Source organism: Berkeleyomyces rouxiae (genome assembly GCF_048999995.1).
Source record: "Berkeleyomyces rouxiae strain 22BRR77 chromosome Unknown BrBRR77_ptg000012l, whole genome shotgun sequence".
In the NCBI taxonomy this organism is placed as follows: Eukaryota; Fungi; Ascomycota; class Sordariomycetes; order Microascales; family Ceratocystidaceae; genus Berkeleyomyces; species Berkeleyomyces rouxiae.
The window spans coordinates 2130203-2158151 of record NW_027396502.1 but is presented as its reverse complement, the minus strand read 5'-3'; the positions used below and the strand labels follow the sequence as shown (position 1 = coordinate 2158151).

General features: G+C 51.9%; 8 protein-coding genes across 8 annotated transcripts; 3 read left to right on the top strand and 5 right to left on the bottom strand.

Moving 5' to 3' along the window:
• Window positions 1-192: 192 nt before the first annotated feature.
• Window positions 193-1755, bottom strand: BROUX77_007912 (uncharacterized protein; the record flags this gene model as incomplete). The annotated part of the gene is made up of 1 exon (XM_073753058.1): window positions 193-1755. The coding sequence occupies one exon, from the start codon at window positions 1753-1755 to the stop codon at window positions 193-195; it is 1563 nt and encodes a 520-aa protein (XP_073602205.1).
• Window positions 1756-3823: 2068 nt separating this feature from the next.
• BROUX77_007911 (uncharacterized protein) lies at window positions 3824-5993 on the bottom strand (the record flags this gene model as incomplete). The annotated part of the gene is made up of 3 exons (XM_073753057.1): window positions 3824-4221; window positions 4290-5850; window positions 5934-5993. 3 exons carry the CDS (start codon window positions 5991-5993, stop codon window positions 3824-3826), a joined length of 2019 nt encoding a protein of 672 aa, XP_073602204.1.
• A 973-nt stretch (window positions 5994-6966) lies between these two features.
• On the top strand, window positions 6967-10188 carry BROUX77_007910 (uncharacterized protein; the record flags this gene model as incomplete). Its single annotated transcript, XM_073753056.1, has 2 exons — window positions 6967-6969; window positions 7162-10188. The coding sequence occupies 2 exons, from the start codon at window positions 6967-6969 to the stop codon at window positions 10186-10188; spliced, it is 3030 nt and encodes a 1009-aa protein (XP_073602203.1).
• A 521-nt stretch (window positions 10189-10709) lies between these two features.
• BROUX77_007909 (uncharacterized protein) lies at window positions 10710-14642 on the bottom strand (the record flags this gene model as incomplete). Its single annotated transcript, XM_073753055.1, has 3 exons — window positions 10710-11008; window positions 11081-14187; window positions 14341-14642. The coding sequence occupies 3 exons, from the start codon at window positions 14640-14642 to the stop codon at window positions 10710-10712; spliced, it is 3708 nt and encodes a 1235-aa protein (XP_073602202.1).
• Window positions 14643-16769: 2127 nt separating this feature from the next.
• Window positions 16770-20248, bottom strand: BROUX77_007908 (uncharacterized protein; the record flags this gene model as incomplete). Its single annotated transcript, XM_073753054.1, has 4 exons — window positions 16770-18226; window positions 18285-18377; window positions 18440-19618; window positions 19669-20248. The coding sequence occupies 4 exons, from the start codon at window positions 20246-20248 to the stop codon at window positions 16770-16772; spliced, it is 3309 nt and encodes a 1102-aa protein (XP_073602201.1).
• Window positions 20249-20878: 630 nt separating this feature from the next.
• On the top strand, window positions 20879-21788 carry BROUX77_007907 (uncharacterized protein; the record flags this gene model as incomplete). The annotated part of the gene is made up of 2 exons (XM_073753053.1): window positions 20879-21173; window positions 21319-21788. 2 exons carry the CDS (start codon window positions 20879-20881, stop codon window positions 21786-21788), a joined length of 765 nt encoding a protein of 254 aa, XP_073602200.1.
• A 906-nt stretch (window positions 21789-22694) lies between these two features.
• Window positions 22695-23853, top strand: BROUX77_007906 (uncharacterized protein; the record flags this gene model as incomplete). Its single annotated transcript, XM_073753052.1, has 3 exons — window positions 22695-22899; window positions 22966-23153; window positions 23206-23853. The coding sequence occupies 3 exons, from the start codon at window positions 22695-22697 to the stop codon at window positions 23851-23853; spliced, it is 1041 nt and encodes a 346-aa protein (XP_073602199.1).
• A 119-nt stretch (window positions 23854-23972) lies between these two features.
• On the bottom strand, window positions 23973-24970 carry BROUX77_007905 (uncharacterized protein; the record flags this gene model as incomplete). The annotated part of the gene is made up of 2 exons (XM_073753050.1): window positions 23973-24617; window positions 24752-24970. 2 exons carry the CDS (start codon window positions 24968-24970, stop codon window positions 23973-23975), a joined length of 864 nt encoding a protein of 287 aa, XP_073602198.1.
• Window positions 24971-27949: the final 2979 nt, after the last annotated feature.

Here is a 27949-nt window from a genome sequence, read left to right as displayed (position 1 = left end):
GGGGAAAGACAGGCAAAAAGAAATGGAAAAAAGGGTATCCTACCTTGACATAGGCCTGAAGTCAGGCCGTTTGTGACAGAAGAAGCCATTGCTTGAACAAATTGCCCATGCTCATTCTCTACACCAAGGCTGCTAATTGTTTGGGGCCTTTGGGCCACATCACCAAACTACTAGCTTAAACTAGCCTGTTGCCTAAGTACGGCCCCGTGTCCATTGACTGAGCTTATGCAGCCGGTCCTTGAGGTACTTGTCGCCGCGGGCAGCATAAAGTTTGCTTTCATCTTTGTGGCCGCGCATGTGAAGCCACCATGACTTGGCACGAATCTGGGCTCGAAGATAGCCCATCTTGCATCTGGCCGAGATTTCACGTGCCTCGAGACTGGCCAAGTGTAATTCTTTGAAGATTTGAGGCCCGAAACTATTCGTTAGATGCTCAAAGGAGTCCATAACCTTGACATACACGGGGCTAGTGAAAGCCCCCTTCTTCCAGGCCTTCACTGTTTGTTTGGCGAAGGTCCAATAATGGTCAAGTGGCGGAGGGTGAAAAGTACGGTTAGGCTTTTTAGAATGTAGCTTCTTTTTTAGTGAATCGCCGGCGCGAGATAGCTTGGACCAGGCCTCGCTACTCTTTTCATAGATCATAGCTGGTTTGTCATTAGAACACCAAAAGCGCCGGAGTGGAAAGTGTGCAAAAGGGTCTGGTGTTGGAGCGGGCGTCTCTGTCTTGGTGACATAAATGTAACGGACTGATGTGTGGTAATTGACAATCGTCGTGGTTGCGGTGGGCATGTTGATAGGCAAGGCGACGTGCTCCATGTTACGAACAAGAACTTCAGACTTCTCCAGAGTGGCTAGCTTGTAGAAGCCGAGGGAAATACCACCGAAGAAACTAAAAATCAAAAGAATAGCAGCCAGAGTCTCCAGTATACTCATCCTAGGCAGGCCATACTTTCTCACAGTCTGCGGGAAACCGTGTCGATCGGAGCGCTTCGTCCGGCCAGCAAATGGAGAGGGACTACCGTTGTGCTTGGGACGTTCCAAAGTCATGGAGAGAGTCGGTGTAGATGGTTTATCTAGCGAGTCCTCCATGTAGTCGATTGAAGGACTTCGGCTCAGTGTCTCCGAAGCTGCACACTGATGGAAGAGGTCTAGAATATGGCGATGGGAAAGATCCTTGTCAATCACAACCAGATGGCTGCTCCTGGGCGTTCGATCAAGATCAGGCCCATCGCCGTCCATGACGTCATCGCCATCCTCCGATTCGTCAGATTCAGTGACCACCGATGCGGCATCATTTCTTGCAGCGCTGGAAGCAGCAGCTCTCGATGCAATATTCGCCGTAACAGAAACATAGTTAATGAGAGTCTGGGATGGCATGGGTGTAGTGTCGTAGTCTTCGTCGTCGTCAACTAGGTCGGTGGCTGAGCGGCAGGCAATGCGGCGGCGAACATCATTGGCTTGGTCAATTTCGAGCTGGGATGGAACAATTTCATGGTCATAATGGTCACTGTCATGGGCATCAACATCAACTTCGACATCAGAGTTTGAATCAGCAAGACTGTGCACATCATCTTCTCCGCCTTGTGAGGCAGTGCCTAGCGAAAGCATCGGCGTTAGGCGGCCATCTTGGCTTTCGGTGTCAATATTGCTAACAAGCTCATAGGTGGACTCAGTCAATAAGTCTGCATCTTCTTCGGCAGTAAGCGAAGGCACTAGATGAGCTGGCGCTGGAAGAGCATTGGGAGGAGCCTCCATTATGCTACTTTTGCTATTGGCTAACCAACGTGCAAGTCGCTCGTTGCCCTGCGGTCTGGGGAAGCGGAGGGAAACCGGCGGAGATGCGGAGGAGGGCGAGGGAAGCGAGTAGAGGAAAGAGGACGACGGGCGGTTCTGGGTCGTCAAAGGAATCACGATAGTAGGCTTGTCGCGCGAGATGGTTTTGTCCTGGTCACAAGAGGGAGTCTGATTGTCCATAGACAACAATGGTTATGCGAACGAACGGGCTTCAGGGCATGAAAGCAACCGAAGCTCGTTGGCAAAGGAAACGGAGAGCACGAAGCACAGGAGTACGAAAGAGGGAAATGACGCAGGAGATGTGGGGGTGCTGTGGATTGAAGGCACGATGACGTATTGCTCTCAACTGGACAGAGACAAGATGCACAGGACGCAGCAAAATGGCAGCAAAGCAGACTGGAGAGGCGTCGGTGAGAAGACGTAAAGCGTGCGGGAGTAAGAAGAGCGGCGAGAGGTGACGAAGCAGACGAAGCAAGAGTGTGCTTTTGTGCGCATGTATGTTTGTAGGTACAAATAGATACAAGAGGAAGTGAAGAAAGGAAGAGGAGAAGAGAAGGCGCCAAGTGGCACACAAACAAACAAAATAGCCTGTGGCAGGAGGAGGGGTTGTTGCTGTATTTGGAGAGAGGCAAGTGCCAAATCGGGGGAGTTGAGGGCTTGGGCAGATAAGGCGATAGCGATAGCGATAGCGAGGACGAGATGACGAGACGAATGGCGAGATTCGGCTCTGAGGGTGGATGTTGGATTCTTGTAGATGACGGCTGGGATGATGCGGAGAAGAATGGGGAGTAGAAGAGAGGAATAAAGGAGAAGGTGAAGAAGAACGCCGGATAGACTCTGGATGAGACACCTAGTGAAATCAGGCAGAAAGACACAGCAACTAGCTACATAACAGCATCACTATTGGGCAGGGCCTAACGTGTCTCTGGGCTGGTAGTCCAGGCACTTGAGCTGTTCTTTGTATGCCAGGAAGAGAACCATCAGGCCACCCGGCAGCCAACCAGGCCTACAAAGTGCTGATTCAGGTCTGAGGGTGTGTGTTTGGCCGGGCGGATGCCAGTGTTCACGGCCAACAAATATGTACGTAGCTACTTGGACGCACATCCTCTCGGGAAGTGCACATGATGAAAGAGCCATGGCCTAGGCCATCGACTATCAGCTTCACTTTGTCTTGATCAGAAGCTCAAGATGTTGGAAGTGGGCTATCGCTATCCGGGAGGATTCGCCAGGAGCGTTTTGGAGGGGCTTTTTGGCACGCCCCGGTCACTCGTTGACGTTGATTGTGTTAGGATTTGGGTTTGAACAAAACGAGAGTGGATTGTGACCGCGGGGAATTCACACAGGGTCTTGCTGTATGTATAGCTTGTTGCATGGACTGCTCCAGGCCCTCCAGGCTTGCATTTTCAGCACCTTCGACTGTGGATTACAGGAGACAGGCGCTGTAAGAGCTGGACTCCACAACGTTTCCCCTCCCGTTGCCATCCTTGCGAGAATGTTACGAGGTTACTTTGACACCGGGTGCTTAAGAGCTTTGCACCCGCCACTTAAAGGCCAAACCCACCCAACAAATAACTAACCAACCACTTCATAAATGGATTGATATGAATGTGATTGATGTGCATGTATGGGAAGCGACCTCCATCTCGCATTCCGACTAAGACTTTCGAGCCATTCACCCAGCTGACAATGTCTGGCGTTCAGTGAGCAACAGTATCGTATTGCCCGTCACTTGCTTGAGTTGCAGCGCCTACACGCACACATACACCCCGTCACATACAGCCGTGCCCGGCCTACTGTGTGACTCGTGCGCCTAGTGTCTTTTAATTGACGTACGTCCTTATCAATAAGGGCTCACCTGTCAGTGTTCCATTCCTTCAGGCAGGGGTAGAAGCGTCGACACATTAGATGAGGGGTCAACGGCTTCACATGTCTGACCACCTATCTAAATAACAAGTTATGTATACTGCTCTGAATGCTCAAGACAAAAACTACACATAGATTATAGGGCTTCATCTCCGCCTCCGTACTCTCAGGCACCGACACGCACTTCTGGTGTGCTGGGCATTGCGTCGTCTCCATTTCCATCCTCAGCTGTAGACTCCGCTTGATCAATGGTCTGATTTTGATCTCCCCCATCTTCCTGTCCCGTTTCTCCGCCAGCATCTGGTAGGAGTGGCTTTGCCGGGTCATACCCCACTTGCTTGATGATTCCAAGACCCTTTGTTCTACCTTCACGGAACAAAAATGGCGTGCCGACGGTAATGTACTCGGGTCTTTGCACAAAACGGAATGCAACAAGAGCTCGGTCGCCGGTGCGGATAAATGTGCGGTCGAGGTCGATGATGGCACAGGTTTGCCGGACGGGGCCAATGTGAAGCATGGCTTGGTAGCGCAGTTTGATGGTAGTTGCATGGAATAGAATAAGCACTGGGGGTTGGTAGATGGCCTAAATTAGCATACACTCGATGAATTCGGATGATAAAAGGCTTGCTTACCTTCTGCAACAAACTCGCGATAAACCGGTGGTGCAAGTCCGCTTTCCGGCCGAGGAAGAACCACCATGCCTTTCCGAAGCAGGTCACTCCGCACCTTTCGTAGGGCAAACGATGCCGACTGGCCAGCCGAGGCGCCCATGACACCAATGCGCTTGCGTTCAATCGACCGCACAATAGTCGGCGTGAACTGGCCCAAAGCATTTGGGCCAATCAACACACTATCACCGACATGAACAACCCCCGACTTGACAATGCCTGAGACCACAGTGCCAATGAAGGGAACAGAGAAGATGTCATTGACATGGAACTCAAACGGAGCCTCGCTGTCGTAGTTGCCGTGATGTGGCAGAATGTTAAGAAAAGTGCGCACCAGATCCAGATTGGTGCCGGTGACGTTGGACACCTGGAAGACGGGGCAGATGCGTTTGCTGACAAACTGGGTCGCCGTGTTGACGCAGTCTTCGTAGTTCTTGACGAATATTGGGATTTTGCGCGCCCCGGGGCTCTTGAGGATTTTGGTCAGTGATTTGAGCGTCTGCTCAAGAATATTCGGTGGGCAGATGTCGATCTTGGTGATAACCACCATAATGGGGATGGACAGCGCTAACGCGATGCCAAGGTGCTCTTTGCTCATGCCAACGAGCCCATTGTTAGCTGCCACCATCAGCAGGCAGTAATCAGGCTTGGATGACAATAGGCCAAAAACTGTTGTCTTCAAGTAACGCTCGTGGCCTGCCAGATCCGAAAAGCTGATAACTTTGGCGCTTCGTGTGCCGATTTCCTCCCACGATAGTTTACGGCCCGATTCTGACGCAACGACCTGGCCATCCATATCAAACCCCAAGATCTCCATACCAACAGAGCTGGTACGGCCACTCTCAATCTCATGCTTGTGTCGAAAGAGATTGACGCGTGCGCTGCCACGCCCATCATCCAGGTCACCTTTGACCAAAACACCGAGAAGTGAGCTCTTGCCAGCGTCCACATTTCCAACCACAGAGAAGCGAGTCTCAATGACCTCATCAACAGTCTGGGGGTTTCGCCGAATCAACAGTTTACCGCTGCAATCGCTGCCGATAGGAGCATTTTTGGTAGACTCGGCTTCAACATCACCGCCGACGTGTTTGGTCAATAGCAACTGGCACTGTGCCTTGTTGGCTGCAGCTGCTTCGCCCAGTTGTCCATATGCAATGTTCCACTGCTCCAATGTTAAGCCCATGGGCATATTGTCCTGCTCATAACCCAAGTCAAAGACCGTTTCACCACTGCCCTCCGCCAAGCGCTCTGCCAGCAGATCGGCAAGCTGCACAAGGTGCCCAGGATCGTTGCCCAGGAGCAATTCCTTCAAAGACGTCTTTGGCGCGCTGTCACCAAGGTCTAGCTGTTCGAGGAGGGCATCAAGCTCATCGTGCTGTTCCGAATTGATGTCAGGATTAGGGTTGGCGTTGGCGTTGGCAGCAGAGGGTTCAGCTTCTGGATGGGTCGCCGCTTGGGCTTCCCGCCGATGTGAGACGATCTTGCGCTGCTGCTGCTCCACGTACTCGGCAAAATCGCTGAGGGCCTGGAACAAAAGAGGTGGGGCGTTGTTAGTGGTCTGGAAATAGACGAGCCGGAGCTGGACCGAAAGGATTATAGGGAACGAACCGCTTCACCGCGCCGTCGTTCGTACGGCAAGGGTTGGAGTTTCGTTGTTTTGTTGCTCATGGCGTGCTGGACAAACAGGTTGGGACAACGCGGTGGATAAATGTACTTTATGAATGTCGTCAAAGGAGATGTAAAGGGATCGAAACAAGAGAACAAGAGATCACAAGAGGATAAAATATGCAAGAGGGCACACGCAGAATAAAAAGGCACGGGTCAGATCAGCTGTGGCAAGAGCGGGCTTCTTGCTTATACTTGTAATTGTACTTGTACTTGTGCCCGGTATCCTTCCTTGAATCAGTCCCAATAAGAAGCCGAAAGAAGAGATGGCAGAACAGGAGTCAGAGAAAGGGCGAGGGAGTCGAGATTCAAACTGGTCACCGAGAAAACAGGCACTTACTTGCCTTGCTGTCACATCCTGGTCTCTCTCTCTTTCCAAGTACAAACAGCCACACGCCGCCATTCATTTTGCTAGCTGGGAATGATTGATCCCAATCACCGCTGTTTATGCCTACTTCCTAATTGGGCTCCCGCCGCTGTGGTGCTCCAACCAGCTGACTCTGCTCGGCGTGAGTAATAATATGTATGACTTGGCCGACCAACATGTCCTGTTACTTAGAAAGAGTAGATGAGTAACTAATATGATTACTAGTTGACGCTTTTAATTTCATTTCATCTATTACTAGTCAACACTTTGCAGTAATACATCGTTTTTTCGACTCGACTTGACTTGACTATATTTATCGTCTACTGGAATCACTACGATCAAACGAGAAAAAAAAAAAAAAAAAACTTGACTTGATTATATTTAACGTCTACCGGAATCACTGAAAAAAAAAAAAAAAAAAAAAAAAAAACCCAAATTTGCGCTACATATTGTCGCTTGTGAGTGGCATCACCATCATCACCGGGCGGTTGGTTTAGGGGTATAACGTTTGCTTCGCATCTTCTGCGGATCTGCGAAAGGTCACGGGTTCGATTCCCGTACTGTCCACGTCTTTTTGATCATGGTGTGTCCTCGACTGCATTCATCACGATGGTTCGTGTCGGTGCTGTTTTTTTTTTTTTTTTTTTTTTTGCGTCGCAAGCCTACAAAGTACATGTGAGCTAGGGAGAGAAAAGGGCGTTGTTGGCGCTGTCGTATGTCGAGAATACCGTGAGAGAGTACCGGAGGTCAGACGGCCAGATCCCGGAAAAAAAGCACATTGACGACTTCGCGAGACTGCTACAGGATGTGATCCTGGACGCCCTGGTCGCATCAACGCCCAAGTCTCTGGGCAAGGCCAAGAGCTTCCCATGGTGGAACAAGGAGTGCAGCGTCGCGCGTGCGGAGCAAAGCGCAGCGCGGAACAGGGTGGAAAAGGCAACGACACAGGCCGCAGCACAAGAGGCCAGGACCGAACGCCGCGAAGCCAAGAAGCGCCTCAGGCGCGCACTCAGGAGCGCGGCTCGGGCTTTCTACGCCGACCTGCTGGCGAAGGTCACTGATACCCGAGACCTCTTCCGTATCGTGAAATGGAGGACGAAAGCTCCGCACCGCCACTCCCCAGCACTATCGCCGGCGGACGGAGCGGAGGCCACGGTGCAAGACACCACGGAAAAGATCGCTCTCCTTCGCAGCGTGCACATGCCTTCCGCCCGGCCAGGGGACATCGAATCCCCCGCCCTGCAGGTGGAACCGAGGACCCGGGGCTCCAGGACGGAAGCCCCGCCGACACGCGCCCGAATCACCAGAGACGAGGTGGAAGCTGCTCTTTGGAGGCCGCGCAACACTGCCCCCGGCCCGGACGGCCTCTCGAACAACGTCCTGAAACTGGCCTGGCCCTCCCTCAAGCGGCAGGTCACCCATTTGTTCAACGCAAGCTTCTTCTGGGGCCACCACCCTGCCTCCTTCAAAGAGGCCAAGGTGATCGCCCTGCCAAAGCCCAACAAGAAGGATCGCTCGTCGCCACGGGCCTACCGGCTGATCTCGCTGCTCCCGACCCTGGCCAAGTGCCTGGAAAGGATAGTCGCCCGCCGTCTCTCGTGCTGGGCGCTGGAGGCAGGTCACATCCAAGACAACTACGCCGGTGCGGTTCCGGGGCGCAGCGCCGAGGACATGTGCCTACGCCTGGCGCACTCTCTCGAGCGCACAGCCGACCTCAGGGGTGAGTCTTCGGTCCTCACCTTTGATATCAAGGGGGCCTTCGACGCCGTGCATCCGAACCGCATGGTCAAACGACTGGAGGACCTGGGGTGCCCGGCTGGAACATGTCGATGGGTGTCCTCGTTCCTGGCGGGCAGGCGGGCTTCCCTAACCTTAGACGGCGTCTCTGACGCTCTCCAGCCAACAGGTGGCAGCCTCCCACAGGGCTCGCCCATCTCCCCAATCTTGTTCATGCTGTTCATGTCGCCGCTGTTCAAGATGCCACTCCCCTGCACTCTCCGTGGGTACGCTGACGACGGTTGCCTAGTCAACTCAGACTCGTCCCTCGAAGGCAACTGCTCGGTTCTCTCCCGCTCTCTGGAGCTCGTTGACAGCTGGTGCACGGACAACGGCATGGCGCTTGACCTGACGAAGTCCGAACTACTTCACGTGACGCGCAAGCGTCATGGACAAAACCCAAGCCTGCGACTCCCCGACGGCTCTACGCTGGAGGCGGTTAGCCCTCGCGAGACCTTGCGCTGGCTTGGCGTGCGCTGGTCACGAAACCTCTCCTTCGCGCCACACATCCGAGACGTGGCACAGAGGACGGCACCGGCCATTCGCGGCATCCAGATTCTGTCCGGGTGCTGGAAAGGCGCCCCGATCAAGGGCGCCCTCACGGCGGTCCGCGCATGCGTGGTTGCCAAGCTGTCTTACGCTGCGGCCACATGGTGGCGCCCAACCCCGCCCAACGCTCCGCTGAGCCGCGGGTTACTGGGGGCCTCAAGGCTCCTCGACCGCACCGTCCGCAGAGGCCTCCGCGCCGCCCTGCCGCTATATTGCACCACACCCTGTGCAATATACAACCTCGCATCGGGCTTCCCTCCCATGCGCTATGCGCTGGACAACCTCCTTGGGTCGGCTGCTCTCAGAGTCGCGCTGGCCCCGCCAAACCACCCCCTCGGCTCCATAAGGCCAATGTGGGGCATACTGGGTGAGCTCAGGAGTATGCTTCCATACGAGCTGTCCACGAGCTTCCCGCCGCCGTGCAAGGGCAAGCTACCTTCGACCCGGGCCCCGATCCGGGGTGACAAAGAGGCTGCCGCTGCAGCACACCTCGCTCTGGTCCGCTCCTCCCCCCCCTCAGACCTGTGGCTATACACAGACGGCTCGAAGCTGAGTCCGAACAGGGTTGGCGCCGGCTGGGTAATTATCCAGGGGGGACAAGTCCTGCTCTCGGGAAACCGCCCGGTCCCTTTCCGCGCCGAGGTGCACGACGCCGAAGTGCTGGCCATTGCCGAGGCCATAACCGCCGTCGACCTGCGGGACAAACCGCGGTGCCGCAAAGTCTGGATCTGTTCAGACAACATGGCAGCGGTGAGTAGACTCACGTCCCGGGACGTCAAGCCCGGAACCTCCGAGGAACACCTTCGGAGAGCCCAAACAATTTGCGCGGACTGGCTACGTCCCGACGCCAACCATCCGAGGCCAAGACCGTGGCCAGATGGAGCCATTGAGGTGGAAGCGATCTGGGTTCCAGGCCACTCCGATGTCGTGGGCAACGAGCTCGCCGACAGACAAGCCAGGTGGGGTGCAGACATAATCACCACAAGGACTGGCATGTCACTCTCCTGGGCACGCAGTGAATTCCGCGCCCGGGTCACTACCGCATTTCGCGCCTGGTGGGAGGCAGAGGGTCGCAACTCCAGACCTCACCTGCGCCGCCCGGTGCAGGCCCCGAAGAAGGCTTGGACAAGTCTCCTTGACGAGACCGATCGCAACCTCGCCCGCGCGGTGCTGACAGCTTTGTCAGGACACGGCGACTTTGCGGCCTATCACCGCCGTTTCGAGCACGAGGACGCCGTGCTCTCCTGTCCCCTCTGCGGAGCCGACACGAGCCCGGAGCACATCTGGGTTTGCCACCACAACCCACAGCGGGTGTCCAGCAGCTTCTTTCAGAAGTTGATCGGTACCAAGCGCGGAGCCTGCTGGCTGGCCGCCAAAGCAGCCAAAGCCCCCACGGCCCTGCTGGCTCACCGCCGCATGAGGCCGGACACGCAGGCGCAAGACGCGGCCCCTCCCGCGCCCCCTCTGCCACCTAGAGACGGCGTACCCTTGGGGTCTCCCCATTAGCGCGTTTGCGCTGCCATCACCTCCTTTTTCCTACTTGTTTCTCTCTTTGTTTGTACTTCCCTTTGTTGTTTCCTTTGTTTTTGTTTTTATGTTTGGTCTGCATCAGCGGCGAGGCCAGGATTCTGGGCCAGGTTTGGGGCCACACAAGCAAAGGACAGCCTCTGGGCTGGGCGGGTGGACACACTTTAGTCATTACACTTTGTGCGGGGGGTTTCTGTATGCATGGTTTGGATTTTAGGTTTCTGTTTCTGTATGTAATTTCTGGTACTACTTGTAGTCCCCTGTCGTATGCCGAGAATACCTCGCGAGTAGACAGGTAAATAAAGAATCAATCAATCAATCATGTCGAGAATACCTCGCGAGTAGACAGGTAAAATAAAGACAATCAAATCAAATCAAGGCGTTGTTGGCGGGTTATAGTGGTGAAGAAATCATCAGTATTCGTCTCATCATGGTATATATAAAAAACAAATCCCCCCCTTCCGAAAGCATGGCCTAGACCCAGGCCTTATGCTTTATCATCACGAAGACTTTGTAGTAGCCTTCTCCTCCTCAATGGCAAGTTTGATCCACGGGTGCTCCAGCACCTGGTCAATGGTCAGGCGCTTCTCGACATTGCGGTCGAGCATGCCGCGGATCAAATCGATGCTGTCTTCGCTAATGATGTATGGCACGCGCAGGTCGTGGTCGATAATTTCGTCAATGGTGTAGAAGGGGTTCTCCTTGTAGATGATGGTGTACAAGAGAATACCCAGCGCCCACACATCTTGCTCTTTGCCATTGTACGGCTTTCCAGCAAGAACCTCGGGGGCAGCATAATCTAGTACAAGTCATGTTGGTTAGCGTCGAGATGAAAAATTATGGGAACAAGAGGGACAGCTGAATGACTTACCAATGGTACCGACGAATACGTTGAATGGACCGCTCTTGATGTAGGCGGCGCTTCCAAAATCAATCAGTTTGATAACGCCCTTGCCGTCAAGAATCATGTTCTCATCTTTGATGTCACGATGCACCACTTTGGCTACATTGTGGAGATGGTCAACAGCTCTAGCAACCTGCAAGAAAATGCTGCGGCATTCAGCCTCGGGCATGTTTGCGGCGCGCAGTTCAATGTAGTCGAACAGATCCATTCCAGGCAGCCCATGCGGCACCATCTCGATGTAATAGTTTTCATTATCCTCAAAGAAGCACTCCATCTCGACAATGTTGGGATGCTCGTACTCAGGCCGCCGCAGGTAGGACATGACATGAATTTCGAGAGGGACAGTGCCGAGACGGCGGTCGCGTGTCCATGTATCAACGAGAATGCGGCGCTTAGTGACATACTTGAGCACTGCCTTACGACCGGTAGCATTGTGGCGTGCAAGCTTCACTTGGCCGTAGGCACCCTGTCCCATATCCTCCAGGATCGTGTAGTCGCTGATGTGGGCTTTAGCCCGTGTTCCAGGTTTGTGGTCGGGTTGGGTAGAAGTTGTCGTAGTCTGTGTCGAACTCTGATTTGTAGAAACCTTGACCAATTCGTCGCTATTCTCCTTGGCCAAGGCAGGTGGTGGTACTTTGGACTTGAAAGGCTCAACTGGTTTAACTAGTGGAGGGGTAGGTTTCGTCGTACTTGAGTCGGTGGTGTCTGGTTTTTCGTCTAAAGACAATGGGGGCACCGGGCTTGGTACGGCCTGAGGAGTAGGCTGCTTAGACTCAGCGGGTTCATCTGAGTCAGAGTGCATATCAATAGGACTGCGGGACTCGAGCTGACCAGGTGAAGGCTGGTGAAGGGGCGACATGGTAGCAGTGACAGGCGGGGTACCGTGTTCATGAGGAACTTGGCTGCAATGCAAGTGACGGGAGTAGGTCACCCACAGAGCGTAGGCAGTCTCGACAACCTGTTGGAGCTTGGTTGTGGCAGACATGGAGAGAACCTCATCGTCCTCCTCATCGACTTCAGCTAAGCTACCGTTGAGGGCATTAGAGGACTGCTTTTCGCCCTGGATGATGCGCATTTGAACATCAACCTTGAGCTCGGAGCCATCCCGATGTTTAGCGGAGATTCCAACCGGGTACAAGAAGGCGTTGGATGCATCAGGCTGGTGTTCGCGTAAAGCAAGCAGAGCGGCGGCTTTGCGAAAGCTAGTCTCTGGAATTACCAGACCGGGTGTAAGATCGACGCCATCTTCTTCCATCAAGATCTTGAGCAGCTTGTCGAAATTGGTGATCAGGGACGATATGGGCTTGCCATCGGCCTTTTCCCAGCCAAACAACGAGCCACAGAAGACGGAGTTTGTACTTTTAATTGAGAGTGTATCTGGTGTGATGACTATAATGCCAGCAATATGAGGGAAGCTGGACACGCGCAGCTCCAGTGATCCGCGCACTTGTTCAACAGTGCACGGGATGTTGACTTTATTCGAGTAAGGGCAGGTATAGAACCGACGACGGGCTATTTGGGCGTAATCAATCGGCCCTTCTCTGGGGTCAATTCCTTGTCGGGGAATTCGTGGAATGAGTGCATTAGCTACAATTCCAGGCTTAATAGAGTCAGTTCCCCAGACAGTCTGGCAAGCACCAGTGACTTTTTCGACAATTCCGCTGGCATTAAGCGTGATGGTGGCTGAATCCTCGTGAATTTCTTCTACGACCCAAATCAGCCCCACGCGCTTTTCCTTGACCCAAATGCTGGCAGAGCCGGTGATGCCGTTGCGTTTTTGGATCGGAACAACATCGCCACACAGAAGAACGCCGCGGGAAAGACTGTTTCGGTGGTGCGTGACGGTGCGAGTCCGGGGAGGGTTCGGGTCGCCGTTGTGCACCGTCTGCGCTCTCCGCGAAGCCTTGCCAGTTGCGGGCAGGATAGAGCTGGGTGCGCCCATTAAGCGGGAAGCCATTCCAGACTGAGTACCGATTAATGCTGACGCAGCAGCGGCAGCGGCTGAGGCGTTTGTTCTGGTGCCATTGTCTTTTTCGACCTCGGCGGGGTCCAGATGCCGCAGCTTTTTTTCCAGCCATGCTCTGCGTTCTTCTTGGACAACCTCGAGGATGCCGATTTTGCGGATTTCGGTCTTGGTGACACCAAATAACAAGCAGGCGAGGTCGTTGGCCGACAAAATAGTCCACGGCGGCTTGGCCTCAGTAGTGAAGATGGCCTGTGCAGCGGGAACCCATCTGGTGTTGTGTCCATGGACACCAGTGGTTGTTCGTGAAGGGAAAGCGGACAATACTGGAGAGCCTGTGTCTATGGAATCAACGGACTGTTTTTCGGTGAATAGCTGCTCTGCGGCGGGTATTTTGGAGGGCACCAAGCTGGGCAGGACATCAGTCAATGTGCGCTTCAAGACGGTCGGCCGACTTGGCGCATTGAGTGGTCGCGGGCGTGGTTTGGAATGAGAACTAGGTTCATCCGTCGTTGGAGGGGACCTCAGTGAGGAGGCGGGTGATGCGGTCCTATTTTGGTCTACAGGCTTAGCCTGGACTTCGGAGTGTTCTGGGATGGGTTGAGAGGCGAGAGTGGTGTGTGATTCTGAAAAGACCATGTTTTCAGGGCTGGCAGTGCGAGGGCCAAAGGAGAAGCCAAAACCACGCTCAATGAGGTTGGTCTTGTTGATGTCACGAAGATCAACCATGCTCGCAGAAGAGTGAAGAAGATCGTTGGACAGATGCGCCGGGCTTGATCGCGAAGCATCTGATTCTTCACTCGTCATCCAGCGAAGTCCACGGTGTGATGTCTGGCGGTTTTCGTCGGTTTGGGCGAAGGAAAACGAGTGTAGAGACTCGGATGGGAAGCGAGAGAGGTCCTCCAAAAACAGGGGAGAATTAGGACCGGCGCCGGCGCCGGCATTGGGACCCGGGAGGGCTATTTGCATCGAGGCAGATCGTAGAGCAGCGAGAGACGGGCTTCGGGAAGGCGGCGCGGAGGGGCTGACGTGTGTCCGAACGGGACGGATCTGGCGGATTCGCCGTAAGCCGGACAAGCCATGTTGGTCATGTTCGGTGACGATGGGAGTTCTATCATGACAGAGGTGGGGTGTAAGCATGTGGATACAGAAGCATTGAACCAAATTGGGCGTGGGGTTAGGAATGTGGACTGGCGGAGAGGCGGAGCCCGGGGGAAAGGAGATGACGTTGGTCTCGAGCAAAGAGTGGGGAGGGGGGGCATACCTGGAAGCAGCTTCAAGCTCAGCAGTCGCATCGACGGAATACCGGAGGCGAGAACGATCGACGTCACAGTCTGTGGTGGACGCTGAGGCTGGACTCGCGCTGGAAGCAGGACTGCAGGCGGCGGCAATATTCAAGAGGCTGCCCGTGCTGCGGTTTTTGGGGATTTGGATGTGTGCTACGAGGCCGGTGTTGGCAGGAGTTTCAGCAGCCTTTTCAGGTTGGGTGTGTAGTTGAGGTTGGCTTTGGCTTTGGCTCTGGCTCTGGTTACAGGACTGGCCTGGGGTGTGATCGCCGACAGTCATGGCGAAAGAGCGCAAGTAGTGAACGGTGGTTGAAGAGACGAAGTTGGCGATAGACGCGAGAATCGAGAGCAGCAAGGAGGCTGGTGTGGCAGCAGAGGGGCGGCAATGTCAGTATGGGTATGAATAACTAGTTGTGATGTTGATGAGGTTCAATGCAAATAGGTTTACAGTCGGAGGTCATATGCCGTAGATATGACTGATAGCGCCCAAGACAGGACAAGAAAAGAGAAGAGGGCCCAAGGGCCTGAAGATGCAGGCTGGCAGGAACAGGCAAGCAGAGCCAACGAGAAGAGGCGGGATGTCGCAGAAACGAAGGCCGCGTGTGCAGAAATCAACAGGGCAAAGGCAAAGCAGCAGAGTGACTTGCGGTGGTGGCCTTTCTTTTTTCTTTCTGTTGAGCGTGCGTGTCTTGTCTGTCCGCAGTGATGGATGGAGGGGAAGAAAAACAGAGGCGAAAATTTGGTGGTGCGAAAACGCAGCGATAGGAGAGGAATGAATTCGCTCAGGTGTCCGGAAAAAGAACACAGGGGGGCGCTGGCGTATAAAACAGTGGTTAGGGGCCTGAAACCCGCCTAGACACCGCTGTAAGCCAGAAAAAATGCAAGTGGAGGGGCGAGGGGATAGGGCCTTTATGGGGTGCAGCCCAAAGAGGGGTTGCAGGAAAAAATAGAGAAAATGAAGGAAAATATAAAGGGAGGCCAGGCCGATCAAGAGCAAACGACTGCAACTATGCAGCCGCGCAGAAGAAGCGCAGCGTGATAAAAGCACGAGGAAGAAGAGCTGCACCAGGCTCAACTCGGCGAATAAGCGCGGGGGGGTGGTAAGGCAATATATCGACAGAGGCCGCCCGTGTAGGAGGAGTGAGTGTCAAAGCCAAAGGGGACGTCGTTGAGCATATTCGTTGCAGGACCACTCAGTGGGCGGGCGTGAAAGAACAGCATCTCACTTACTCAATAAGACGGTGAAAGACTTTGGTCAAGATCAAATGTTAAAAACCGGTGTAGACAGACTTTTGGCCAGCGGGCGAGAGTTTGCGCGATGAACGACGATGATCGTGAAAGTCAATGTATTCGAGGTGGAGGAATAGGGAAGACAGAACCCTGGAATTCGCGGGGCGAGGGGCTGCTTTTATGCGTTGGCGCTACTGGAAGCTTGCCCAGAGCAGCCAAAGTATCGCCATCTTCCAAAGCGTAGCCGCATCTGGCGCAGCATCGTCAAATTTGGCCGCCCCGCCGAGTGGTCGGTACGGAAGAGGATAGTCGTGCAGCAAGACTTACTCCTCTGAGCTGAGTTTGGGCGTTCTAGCGCAATCTTGCACTCAAGGCCCATCTATCTGCCAGGCGCTTATATTTCTAGCTTTATGCCGTAGTGCTTGCATCATTTGCCAGAGCGGGGTGGGGGGCGCTTTACGTCGTGGTCTTGACGTCATTGACCCCCCAGTCGAGTCGGCCACACATTGAAACGAGACGAACATGATGATGAAAAAATGTGGCACATAAATGGATTAGCCTGGACTCGAATTTTCGCCACGGCTTTTCCCACTACAACACCAGTCTTCGAGGGTTCGAGGGCCACGCTTGACGTTCTCACATGGCTTGTTTCGTCATCCCGTCAGCCTTACGGGCAAATCCCAGAGAAGGTCCAATCACGTCCAGACCAAGCTCCCGCTCGTGCTTTCTCAACCTCTCGCCTCTCGCCTTGCCCCTGTCTTGTCTTGCAGTCTTATATTATACTTGATTCATGAATGGCCGCATTAGTCGTAGACGTCTGATTGAGTTGCTCCTGTTGAACCTCATCTTGCGTCTCCCTTCCGTCACTGCTTCTAGTGGCACGCTAAGATTTAGCATCACGGCATTAGCCGCCACTATTCGACAATGATTGATCCTTTGTCCGACCAGGGTTAGGGTTATGTAGCAGCAAATCCAATGTACATATCCAGGGACTTGGCTCCCATCCATTGTATTGGTAATCTGGCATCCCTCTCTCGGCCCTTTGAAGCATACCTCTTCTCCTTTAGCCCCCTTTAGCCCCCTTTAGCCCCCTTTAGCCCCCTTTTCCCGCCAGAGATCTTGGCTATCTATCCCTGAGACCATCCGTCTCGGCCATGTCTCCCAACACACTTTAGCCTCATGCATACATCAACTCTGCATTGGCCCGGAAGTTGCACTGGCACTTGCATTCGGGGACTGGGCACTCATTCATGCGTGCAAACCACTGCCGCGCGTGATCAAGATGCAACACATGCTCACAGCGCAGACAGAAGCTCGGAAACCGAGCAGCTACTCGAACTGCGGGGTCTGCTGACGCCTCAGGCCTATCCGAACGCGGCATGCCAACAATCTCCAAGCAGACCACACACCGCGGCAGGTTTCGCCCGCACTGTGTACAGCTGATCCCCGCTTCCATCGCCGCAGCCGTCAGTGGGTTTCCTGTTGGTGTGCTGCTGCTACCTCCTGCTGTTGTTGACTTGCCGGGTCCAGGCGTAATCACCCCACTGCCACTGCCGCCACCTGAGCCTGGAGGCGACGCAGATGTTTGGTGTGTGAGAGCTGGTGAGGGCGCGGGAGAGGGCACAATTCGGTGGCTGAGGCCGGACCCTGAGCCATGGTGATGATGCTGGTGTGCTCCCGGAATTGTGGGCGAGCGCAACTCTTCGCGACGGCCGGGCTGGGAATCGCAAAAGACACAACGCAGCGTGATTTGCCGGCCCGGAAGCTTAATTCCAGGCCGGCTGGAGGGGTCTCGTTTGCTCAATTTGGTGCTTTCGACGTCGAACTTTGTGCGTTGGAGAAAGGCCTTGTGCCGTTGCAAGTAGGCCCGGTAGGCAGAACGCCAAGCGTGAGCCCGAAAATCGTCAACATAGCGCGGCGCAAAGATTGCGCATACAAGCGCCGCCGTCTGGTAGTCTCCAAACTTGGCCACGTACTTAGCAAGAATATCAATCATCTTGGCACTGAGGCCTGTGAGAACAACACCTTCAATGTCTCCCGTCTCTGCTGCCGAAGCCACCTCGTGCTCCAACCATTGCGTCAACTCTGCATCCTTAAAGTTCCGCACAGCAACATATGTCCGGTCGGCTAACGGGAGGCTCTTTTGGTTAGCAATCGTTCGCCAATCGCCAGTAGCAATGAGTAATGATATGGCTCGCAAGTACGGATCAGTTTTGCTCGCCACACTCTCATCAAAGTCTAGCTGTGCCTTGGCCATCGAGCGTTCCTCGCGGCCCATCAGCTGCAGAGCCAGAGACACAAAAAGAAGTTCGGGGTGCTTGCTGCTGGCATGCTTCAACAGATCAACAGCCTGTTGTGTGTTTCCCCTAAATAATGCTCGCGCAGCCGCTCTAGTGTGTGTTGTAGTTGGAAACTCGGGGAGCACGTCATGGAACGAGTCGCTGCCTTCAGGCGCATCCTCGCCCCATGTGCAAATTGACAGACATATTTGTCTATGATTGGGCCACTGTGTATCAATTCCGTCATAACGAGGGAGTCGTCGCTTTTTGCCAAGAGATCCAATATGTCGTTCCCAAACACCACGATCAACGTCTGAAGACCCGCCAATCGTGATTCTGGTAGAGGGTTTAAGTCCTGGGGCATTCTGTTAGCTGTATGATGCGTATTTTGTGTTAACAAAAATAAATGTTACCCAAGTCATTTTTCCAGATCGCGTACACTCCAAGGTAGCTAAGATCAAGTGGGTGGACGCCCATGTCTGTGTCACTGGCAGCGACCTCTGCATCTATTTGGGGGTGTCTTGTTAGCCCAGGCCAATAAATCAGCAAATTTTATCATGTCACTTACCTGCTATCCATTCCCACAAATTCCGAAGCCAGGGATCGTCCGTAGCCACTTCGGCATTGCGCTTGGCGTTGAACAAGTACATTTCCTTGGCTCGAAGTAGCATGACATGGTCAATGACCTCATGCGCCTCTCTCGGAAAGCCCTTTGCACGCATCAGTATTGTGAGCAATTCTTCGTGTATCTCACGACATGAAATAAGCCCGCTATTTCTTTGTTTATTTTTTTCCTTCTCAACTATCCAGGTCTTGGAAGATGTGGCTGCAACCTCTTTCGCGAATTTCCGAAGGACCTTGAGCTTTTCCGCCACTGTGCTTGCTTCAGTGAAATCGGCTGGGAGCGGTTTATCAATGGCATCAACGTCAGTGATAAACGCCCGCGATACATTGTGGGGTTGAACAGCAGTTCCCATAATGGCTGCAAGATCGGCACGCTGAGCGCCAAAAATAGAAATGTCGGAGAGTGCTTGATCGACTAACAGAGGACCCAGCATTGTCGGTACTTGGGAGGGCTCAAAATGCATAATGTCATGGTACGGTTCCTTTTCCGCAAGGCCGCGGTGAGGTGCTTGCCATGGGACTAATTTAAACAGGTGATCCGAGGCGTTGGACGGCTGCTCTAGAATGTCAAATTTTCCGTTTGCACGAAGCACCAACATGCGAGGCCTCAGCACGGGATTTTGCAACGAGACCCAATCAAACGACACAATACGGTCGTTCTTACGGCCTGAACCAAAGCGCGAAACATCCATGTCGTGAGACTTGTAGACTTCAAGGAGTTCCGCTGACTGTGAGCCCGTGGCATCTACCTGGTCGGTAATGCGCTCCTTGTTTGTCTGGATTACTTTGAGTTGACCGGTTCTTGATAAGATGCCCAGCATACCACGGCGATCTCGGCAGAAACGCAAGGATCGGATGTCAGAGTGCATGCTGTCGCTGATGGAGACTTCATTGTCGACGTCTACGATACGATCCAACTTGAGCGCAGCGCCGTAAGGAACACTTTCATCTTCCACTGCGTGGGCATATGCCGCAGATTGTACAGGTCTGTTGGCAGCCCGACGGTCCCAAATCATGATTCCGGGTTGATCCAAGGCCGAGGAAGCAAAGTAGTTTTGGTCAGAGTGATCTATGGCCAAGTTATTGTTGCATTTGGTGTGAAACGTTGCTACAGAGTTGGGTCCTACATGAATGTTAGCTATTGTTCCTCTCGTTGATTCTCTCTAACCATACCTCGAAGGTCATGTATCCGGAGCCCTTGGCCCTTGATACCCACTACCAGGGTGTTCGGGCTATCGTCGAAGAATCGGATACTTGAAACTGATACGCTGGGCTCTAGCTTTATTGCCGATTCCACGAACGCCGAGTGGTCTTTCTGGAAACCACTGATGCGCGCATCTAACCGAGACAGGTGTCCCAGGTCCCAGATATGGAGGCACTGGTCCATTCTAACACGCTCCAGGCCAACGGCCAACTTGCACTGCAGGTTAAAGGCAACAGCCTGGCACACACGCACCATCTTCAACCCCAGTTCTACATAGTCATTCGAGTTGTCGTCCACCCGTAGCAGATTAACTACACCGGCAGCGGTACCCACAGCTAGTAGGCCTGGGGAAGTATGCGACCAATCATATGTAGTCAATGGCGGTATATCCTCATACTTGGATGATGGCTGGTAGTCAAATGTTCCCTGCTTAGCACGGCCAGTGGGCTTGTAGACTTGCACGACCCGGTGCTGGAGATTGATGTGCATAAAGCTCTCGTGGGCTGGGTGCGGGCACCATTTTACAAGACCCGAATCCATTCGATCCATAATGTTAGAGGCGATGTTTGAAAATTGGGCGTGCCGGTGAAATAGCAGCTCTTTGCCTCGGAAAATTCGGATTGAAGATAAACGATCACACCGCCAATGTCAGCGTGGGAACTCTATGCCCCGAGAAGAAAAGCCTTGAGCCGGGGCCCTGTCCGGTGTTATCTCATGAGCCTCAGGAGGGAAAGATGAAATGAGAATGCAGAGTTTGCGAAGCGAGCTTGCAGTTAATTTTGACACAAGAACACCAATTTCCGAATAAAGCTCACCAAGATGTCACCAATCACTTCATTCATACAAGCTTCAGTAGGTCATTAAGCGGTGCAGTCCGGATAGAAGTGGGCCAATTAAGCTCAGGGTTAGTGATGTTAGATTAGCCGGTATTCTACCGTTTATCGTGCATTCAGCTTATCGCCCCGCCAAAATTTTGACCAGCCGTTTTGCGCCTACAATTCATTTGATGCTTATTGATTGACCACTGAGTGCCAATAATTAAGCTACAGCGCCTGTGATTCCAAACTCAAGCACCGTTTTCGACGCTCCTCGCGCCGAACTATTACTTCTCTATTTGTATCGTCTCTCTCTTTTAATTACAGTGTTCCGAAAACCAGCAAGGGCACAGCGACTACCACAATGCCCCGACCCGAGCACAAAGGCCGTTCCCACACCAGTGCCAGCGCGAATGATGCGGCAGCGGGCCCCAAGTGGAAGGGCAAGACACACAAGGCCAAGGAGGGCACACTGAACGGCATGAAAAAGCGCGCGCGCACGATTGATCGCCAGTTCAAACGCGGCGTTGACATGCCTGCAACTGTCCGCAACGACCTCGAGCGTGAGCTAAGATCGCTCAAGACGAGTATTGCGGCTATCGAGAATAAGCGCAACCGGAGTCAGATGATCAAGAAGTACCACATGGTTCGCTTTTTTGGTAGGTCGTTTTCCAGCCTCCTATTGAATATTCTCTGCCGTGCGCTGGTGTCTCTGAACGCCGTTGGAACGCAAACACTGTCTATGTTGGTTGGCAGTTGTGATAACCTAGACTACTAACAATCACATTTTTCTCTTTTATTTAGAACGTCAAAAAGCTACACGCAAACTGAAACAAGCTCGCAAGGCACTTGAAGAGTCTCCCGATGACGAAACCATTAAGCAGGACGTTTACATGTACGAGGTTGATCTCGACTACACTTATTACTACCCGTTCTTGGAACGCTACATAAGCCTATACGCAAGCAAGGGTGAAGAAGAGTCGAACTCGGTTCCGCAAGGCCATGTTCCAGTGCCGGGGCTGAATGGAGTGCAGAGACCGCCGATTTGGTCTGTCATTGTGGAGGCCAGAAAGCTAGGAAACGCCGCACTGGAAAGATTGCGAGATCGCATGTCAATCGACGTTGATCCACTTAAAGAGCCTTCCCAAAAGACAACAGAGGAGGAGAACAAGAAACCCAAAAAGACCAAGAAAGAGAGCAGCAAGAACAACAGGGAAGCTGCTGCTCCGGACAATGACAGTGACGACGATAGCGACGGTGGCTTCTTTGAATGAAACATCGCCGGAGAAGAAAAAGATACAACGGTGTGGGCGAGGATATTATTGGCTCCGGGAGAGTTGCGCCGTAGTATCGTGGCACCGTTCATGTCCAACATTGGCCCATTTAACAAAATGTGTCTAGCCAGGAAGCAGGTCCCACGATTGAAACCCGACAACCGTATAATACCGATATATGTGTGTACATATGTATGTACATCCACAGCACCTATTACACATGTGGACTTTGAGGCATTTACAGGAGTTGACTTCTTTAAGCCAATTGCCTGTTTCTATGAGCCATCGTTTGTTTATTCTCCTGTTAGTAATTCTACATGCAAGCAACTACCACAAGTGTGTGGTTGTGCCCTGGCTTGCACCTGATGACATCATTCCTCGACTTCGCCTACCAGTCTGGGGGGTCTATGTTGTAGTTGGTAGATAGTTAGTCAGTGGATACATATTTATGTATGTATGTATGCGTACATATGTACATACGTATGTAGTTACTAGACAGGCAGTAACCGCGTTATTCAACATGCATCTTTTCTGTCTCATTAACATCCCCATTTTCGTCAACGTTGAATCGCCAGTCTCATAAACAACCAAGCCAACACCACTCAGGAATAGTTACCACCAACCTCCATAAGATGGCTAACTACATAGTTGCGGAAGGGTACTTTGAGCACGCATATTTTTATGTGGAGTCGACCGCCCAATGCAACAAATACGCTTGCTACAAGGCCACCAACCAGCTTCAAAAGCCACTCTTCCCCCACATAGCGACATACATGCATAAATTTATTTCCTATATCAAACTCAATCATTTTTCACACTCGATACGCACTTTTGCTACGATTCAGTGCTAACTACCCGGCCTCACGTTCGCCAGGTCTCTTGTTCTCTCTCTTCGTTCAGTTCACAATGTCAGTCATCCCATGGTCTCTCGTTGTCAAATGGGCCCAGGCCCATGAAGCCAGTTCTACCTTGACACCAGAGCAAGTCACCACCACAGAACATCAAGTGCTGAGCATGCTCCCTGCCATGATTGAAGAAATCGAAGGGAATGGGACTATTTCTCCTGAGGATCCTGACTTTGTGAACTACGACTGGGTGAGTGCTCTACACAGTATGTCTTGCCCAGCCTGTCGAAATTTTGTTGTCCTCAAGACTAACCCGGCTAACTTCGATTAAGGATTTTTCCCTTCTGGTGGCATTCGGGCTACACCCATGTATGAAGATATTGAAAAGATATGTCACCACGGTCGAAAGAAGGGCACCCTTCAAAAGTGGCTCACCACGGTCACCGTCGAAGGGGTCAGCCTTCCTAATGCTCAGTTTGGCTTCTTGAATGACCAGGCACATTACTTTACTTCCAAGAAGGCATGTTTTTTCTCGCTTTTCTGTCTATTCACTATACTGACAGACTTCCTAGACTGCAAAGAAATACGCCTGCTTCTGGGCCGTCTACTACTCCTCTACCATCATTCCGCATGTCGCTACAGCTCTGCAAAAGGAAAAGGTCAACGAGTTCCTCAGTGCAAACCCACAGTTTGCCGGCAGTAACCTACCGATTCCCATTGATAGTAAGCCTGACGAAACCACAGCAGCAAACCCCTCTGGTAATCAGGAAGCGGGCACCAAACAGCCCTGTGCTCAAGACACGGGATCTAAGTCAGAGAAATCCCAGTCATCTGCCGGTAAGCATTCACGGAGTCCAGAGACTACACCCGGATCGTCTCAGACTTCGACCCAAAGCCATTCCCCGCCCGGCCCAAATAAGCGCCAAGCCAAAGACGTTGAAGGCGACGAAATCAAAATCACTAGAGACCGCGTCAGGGAAATGTGCGAGACTCTCGCCATTGACATGCCTCAGATTGTCTTTGATTCCAAGAAGTCCGCCTCATCAAGCAAGCCTTCGATATCTGCAAAGCTCCAATTCCAGCAAGGCCAGAACTTTCTTTTCCCGCGCGACTTTGTCGTCTACGACAAGTATGACAAGAGAGCTGCCGAGCAGAATTTGTGGGATAATTTGCTTCCCACATTGCAAAGATTGATGGAGAGTCGCAATGTTGTGAAATGAGAAAATCCGGTTGTCTGGTTACATGTATTTTTGGTCCCTCAGAGTTTCATGTAGTTAACAGAGATGTCTATTGTACCACTTGAACTAACTTTTTGGCCCCTTGTGTTACCCGCCATTATTCATGCCTTCTTTCTGCCGTGGTTTTTTCCCTGTGGCACCTTCATCTTCAAGTCGGTTGGAAGATCAGCAATTTTCTGGCCTTTCTCCATCAAAACACCAACATTATCCTTTACGCCGTTCACTCTAGTAAAGTACTTTGTTGGAACCAATCCATCAGCATCTCCCTCAGTCAAGAGTACACCGTTGCTGCTCAGCCACCACTTCATCGCCCCATCACGTAGGCTTCCCTCAATGTCAATCTCAATCATCACCTCAGCATCCTTTCTCATGCCACTTATTACACCGGCATCAGACCCAGGGATCCCCGTAGAACAGTGCACATGGTTACGCGTCATGCGGCTTAGTCCTCCGCTCTGCAGGATTGCCGCCCAGAAGGCGTAGTAAGTGCCATGAAGTACACGTTCGGGTACATTTCCAGCGTCCATTGAAATCTCTGTCAGCATATCACTCGAGCTCAGGGCAATACTGTGGCCCTGGTTGGCCCGTATCAGCCAGTGGCTTGCGTCGGAAGAGTCCTCGGTTTCCGCTGCGGGGTTGGTGGCGGGGTTAGCCCTCATAGAAAACCGCTGTTTGGCATTGTCTCTGGTACAGGTCTTGATGTCGTCAACCGTGACCTTTTCTGACTTCAATGGGCCCCAGGCAAGCTATATTTCACATTGCGTTAGACCATCACATAGTTATCCCGCGCAAAAGAAGCCGGAAAGACGGAGAGACAGAGACATATGTCACCACATTTCACCATATCAGCCTTCACCCCTCCAAATGGGCCAAAACTTACTACTTTATCCAACGGGGCAAAGCCTTCTGCGTCAAGTTTGATCCCTGCACTGGTAGCCTTGTGTCTCAATAACTTTGACAAAGCTCTCGATACTTGTTCTTCGCGTTTGGCAGGCCCCCGTCCGCCACGACGGTTTCCACCTTGGTGTTTCGGTTGACTACCAGGCCCTTCAGTCGGAAGCAGGTTCGACCCTTCTTCTTTGGCTTCTTTGGCATCCATTTCTTGGAATTTATGGACGCTCCGTCTGGAGTAGACTTTAGTGTAGGTTATGAGGCTACAAAGATGTTAGGTGTGTATCAAAGGATAATCTTGAAATGGGGGCTTTGTGTGATTTTCAGGACTCACCTCGTCCTTCTAGTTATCAGAGAGATTTCATCAAATAGCTTGTTTTTTATCAGCTGTAGTGTCGTTCCAGTTTCAATAGATCAATGAAATGAAGCCATGGAGAGTCCAACACAGAAAGTCTTTCCTATGACGCATTTATTAGGTGTGGCTATACCCTAACCCTACCTTGTGTCATTTGAAGCAACGTGCATGGATGTCACAATGTTGAATCTGAGATCACTCACCTAACCAGTGGTTCTCAACAGGAATATTTGACATGGCCATACAACACACAGTTATCCTATTTTAAGAAGAGTGTGTTGGTCTCTCCTCAGACTCTGTTGTCCACGATCTATCATCGAGCCTAGTGCGTCCTGTTCCTGATATTGTCGATCTTTTCTGAAACGTAGCCCAACAACCAACGTTCTTCAAATCTGTCAATGGGTCATCTACGGGATCGTTGTGGTTTACTGAGGGGGTTCAGGCCGCTAATCCATCCCCTAGGCGCAAGAAGTCAGTCGGGATGTGCGGTTTTTGGGCTCCTCTCGGCCCCTGGATTGACAAGTCCACTTGTGTTGTATGTTGAGGGTACTTAATATAAGGCCACTTGTAACTGAGACTACGGTATGCAGGCAAACGTCTAAGTACATACATTAATAGGTGTGAGTCTTGAAATATGCTGTTGCTGGAACCTTTCCCAAGCAGTACTACTAAAAACTATGCCAGTATTGTATAACTAGTATCTTTCTTGACAGTCATCTCCGGAGGCGGCCCCCTATAACAACGGGTCTTGTCGATCAAAGCTACCCAGGAAATGTCAGGGCATTCATGGGCATCGGCAGGGATGAAGACAGTTGAAGGGTTGAAACACAAGCAAAAGAGTTCCAAGGGCTTTGCTGACCCTTGCTTCAAAGGGGCCACTCATCGGTGAGCGAAGCAGATAGCTTAGTATCTCGGGATACGGACGGATTATGTATGTGTAGACACTACGCATACATGGATTACATGGGCTTTTACAGAAAAATACGTAGTGCGCAAGTATGATGTGATGGTACAGGTTCATCTGCAATGTTATGGGTGGTGCATGAAACGACATCGCATGGGATAAAGCCCATCATCATGTCTGTTTTCAATATGCCCTATGCACTAGAGATAACTAGCAAATTCCAACGTACATACATAGTACATGTGGACACATGCACATACAGATACTCATAGATAACTAATACCTGAAGTAGAACGTTGGTCGGCTATATGAGTGTGCATGATATGCGCATGCACATACTATATACTGCTTGTGCACATGCATAATGTCTGGTATGCTCATCTATCCAGTAATCAGACGTTCAAACGAATTCCAAGTGCTGTATAGTCTGGTCGTCCCGTGTAGATACTGCATGTGTATGATGTATACAAGTTCAAGTATACCGCATGGGCTGTGTGCCGATGTGGGATGGTTTGTGCTCAGAACACAGATTAGTATAATTTCAACGCCAAGACAAACCTGCAACTACAGAATGTACACATCAGTATAGGATTGGATTTGCGTTTCCAGACAAGTAACTCAATGGCGGATGGATGCTCAACATCATTGACACGTTGATATGAAGCAAGCCAAGTAGAGGCTCAGGCCCAAAGGGTTGTGGATTTCTAGGAGCACAACCCTAGTCACCAAATATGGGAATCAAGGTGAAGATCTGGCACTCAGCCAGGGATAGCGACAGGGGTCAAACGAGAGAGGAACGGGCCTTGGAAACGAGAGGCTTGAATGATGAAGGTGTTGGCGAGATGATGGCTAACCTAGAAGAGAGAGAAGAACACGGAAAGAAGATGAGAAGATGGCAAGGAAAGGAGAGTGCGGGAAAGGGAAAGAGAAGCCAGACTCTCAATCATAAGTGGAAAGAACTCGGTTGTTGGCGTTCTAGAACAGGGTGCGGATGGCAAGAACAGCGAGTGGAAGGCGCAAACCAAAAACAAGAGCAAAAGAAGGAGTTACCAGAGAGAGCGTATGTAGCAGTGCATATGCAAGCTTTGATTACAGGCAGCTGCTGGTTTGGCGACAGTTTAGGAAAAAAAATCTGCACTACTTGCCCTGCTTGAGCCGATGCATCATAGCCCTCGTGCAGCGCAATTGCTGCATCGGGACCGCGATCAAAGCCCCTCCTTTCTGCTGGTTAGGAATTTGTACTTGTACATACTTCCCTACCTTGCTTTATCCTCCAAATTTTAGTTTCTTTTTCTTCTTCTTTTGTTTCTTCTTCCCCAATCTTTGCCTTCACTTTTGTTCACATCATTCTTCTGAAACTGAAACTCTCCTCGACAGCTCGATTTCCCTTCTTCACCCACCGACTCTGTCGTAACTATTCGCCAAAAAAAAGTCACACTTACCTTCACCATTCTACAACGAAACGCCAGTACTAGAATCGCCCCGCCGGCGACTTCGTTCTCTGATATAATCAGCCAACCGCATTCTAGAAATACCTCTAATACAACTCCAACTCAACGCTCTTCTACTTTTGTTGCCATCATCCCGCTCTTCGAAAGCACTTCGTTTTTACATTCGCCAGATCGCCACCTCTATTACCACGTCTTCATACATCCCCTTAGCCAACTCATAAGGCGGTCAACTACTGCTCGCCTCCAGTGATCATATGATTGAGACTTGACTCAATCCACCTGTCCAGTGTTAAGCATACGGACCGCATGGGCTCCTCTGTGAAACGTAATATAGAGAGCAGATGAACAGGACTAGAATTTTGTTTCATCTCTAGACTGACGTTGCTGGCTTTCATGTAAGTATTCTACTTCTCTCGACATATAGCTGGAATACATGCTTGGTGTATAGCAGGGCTTTTTTGCAAAGGCTTCTGGGAC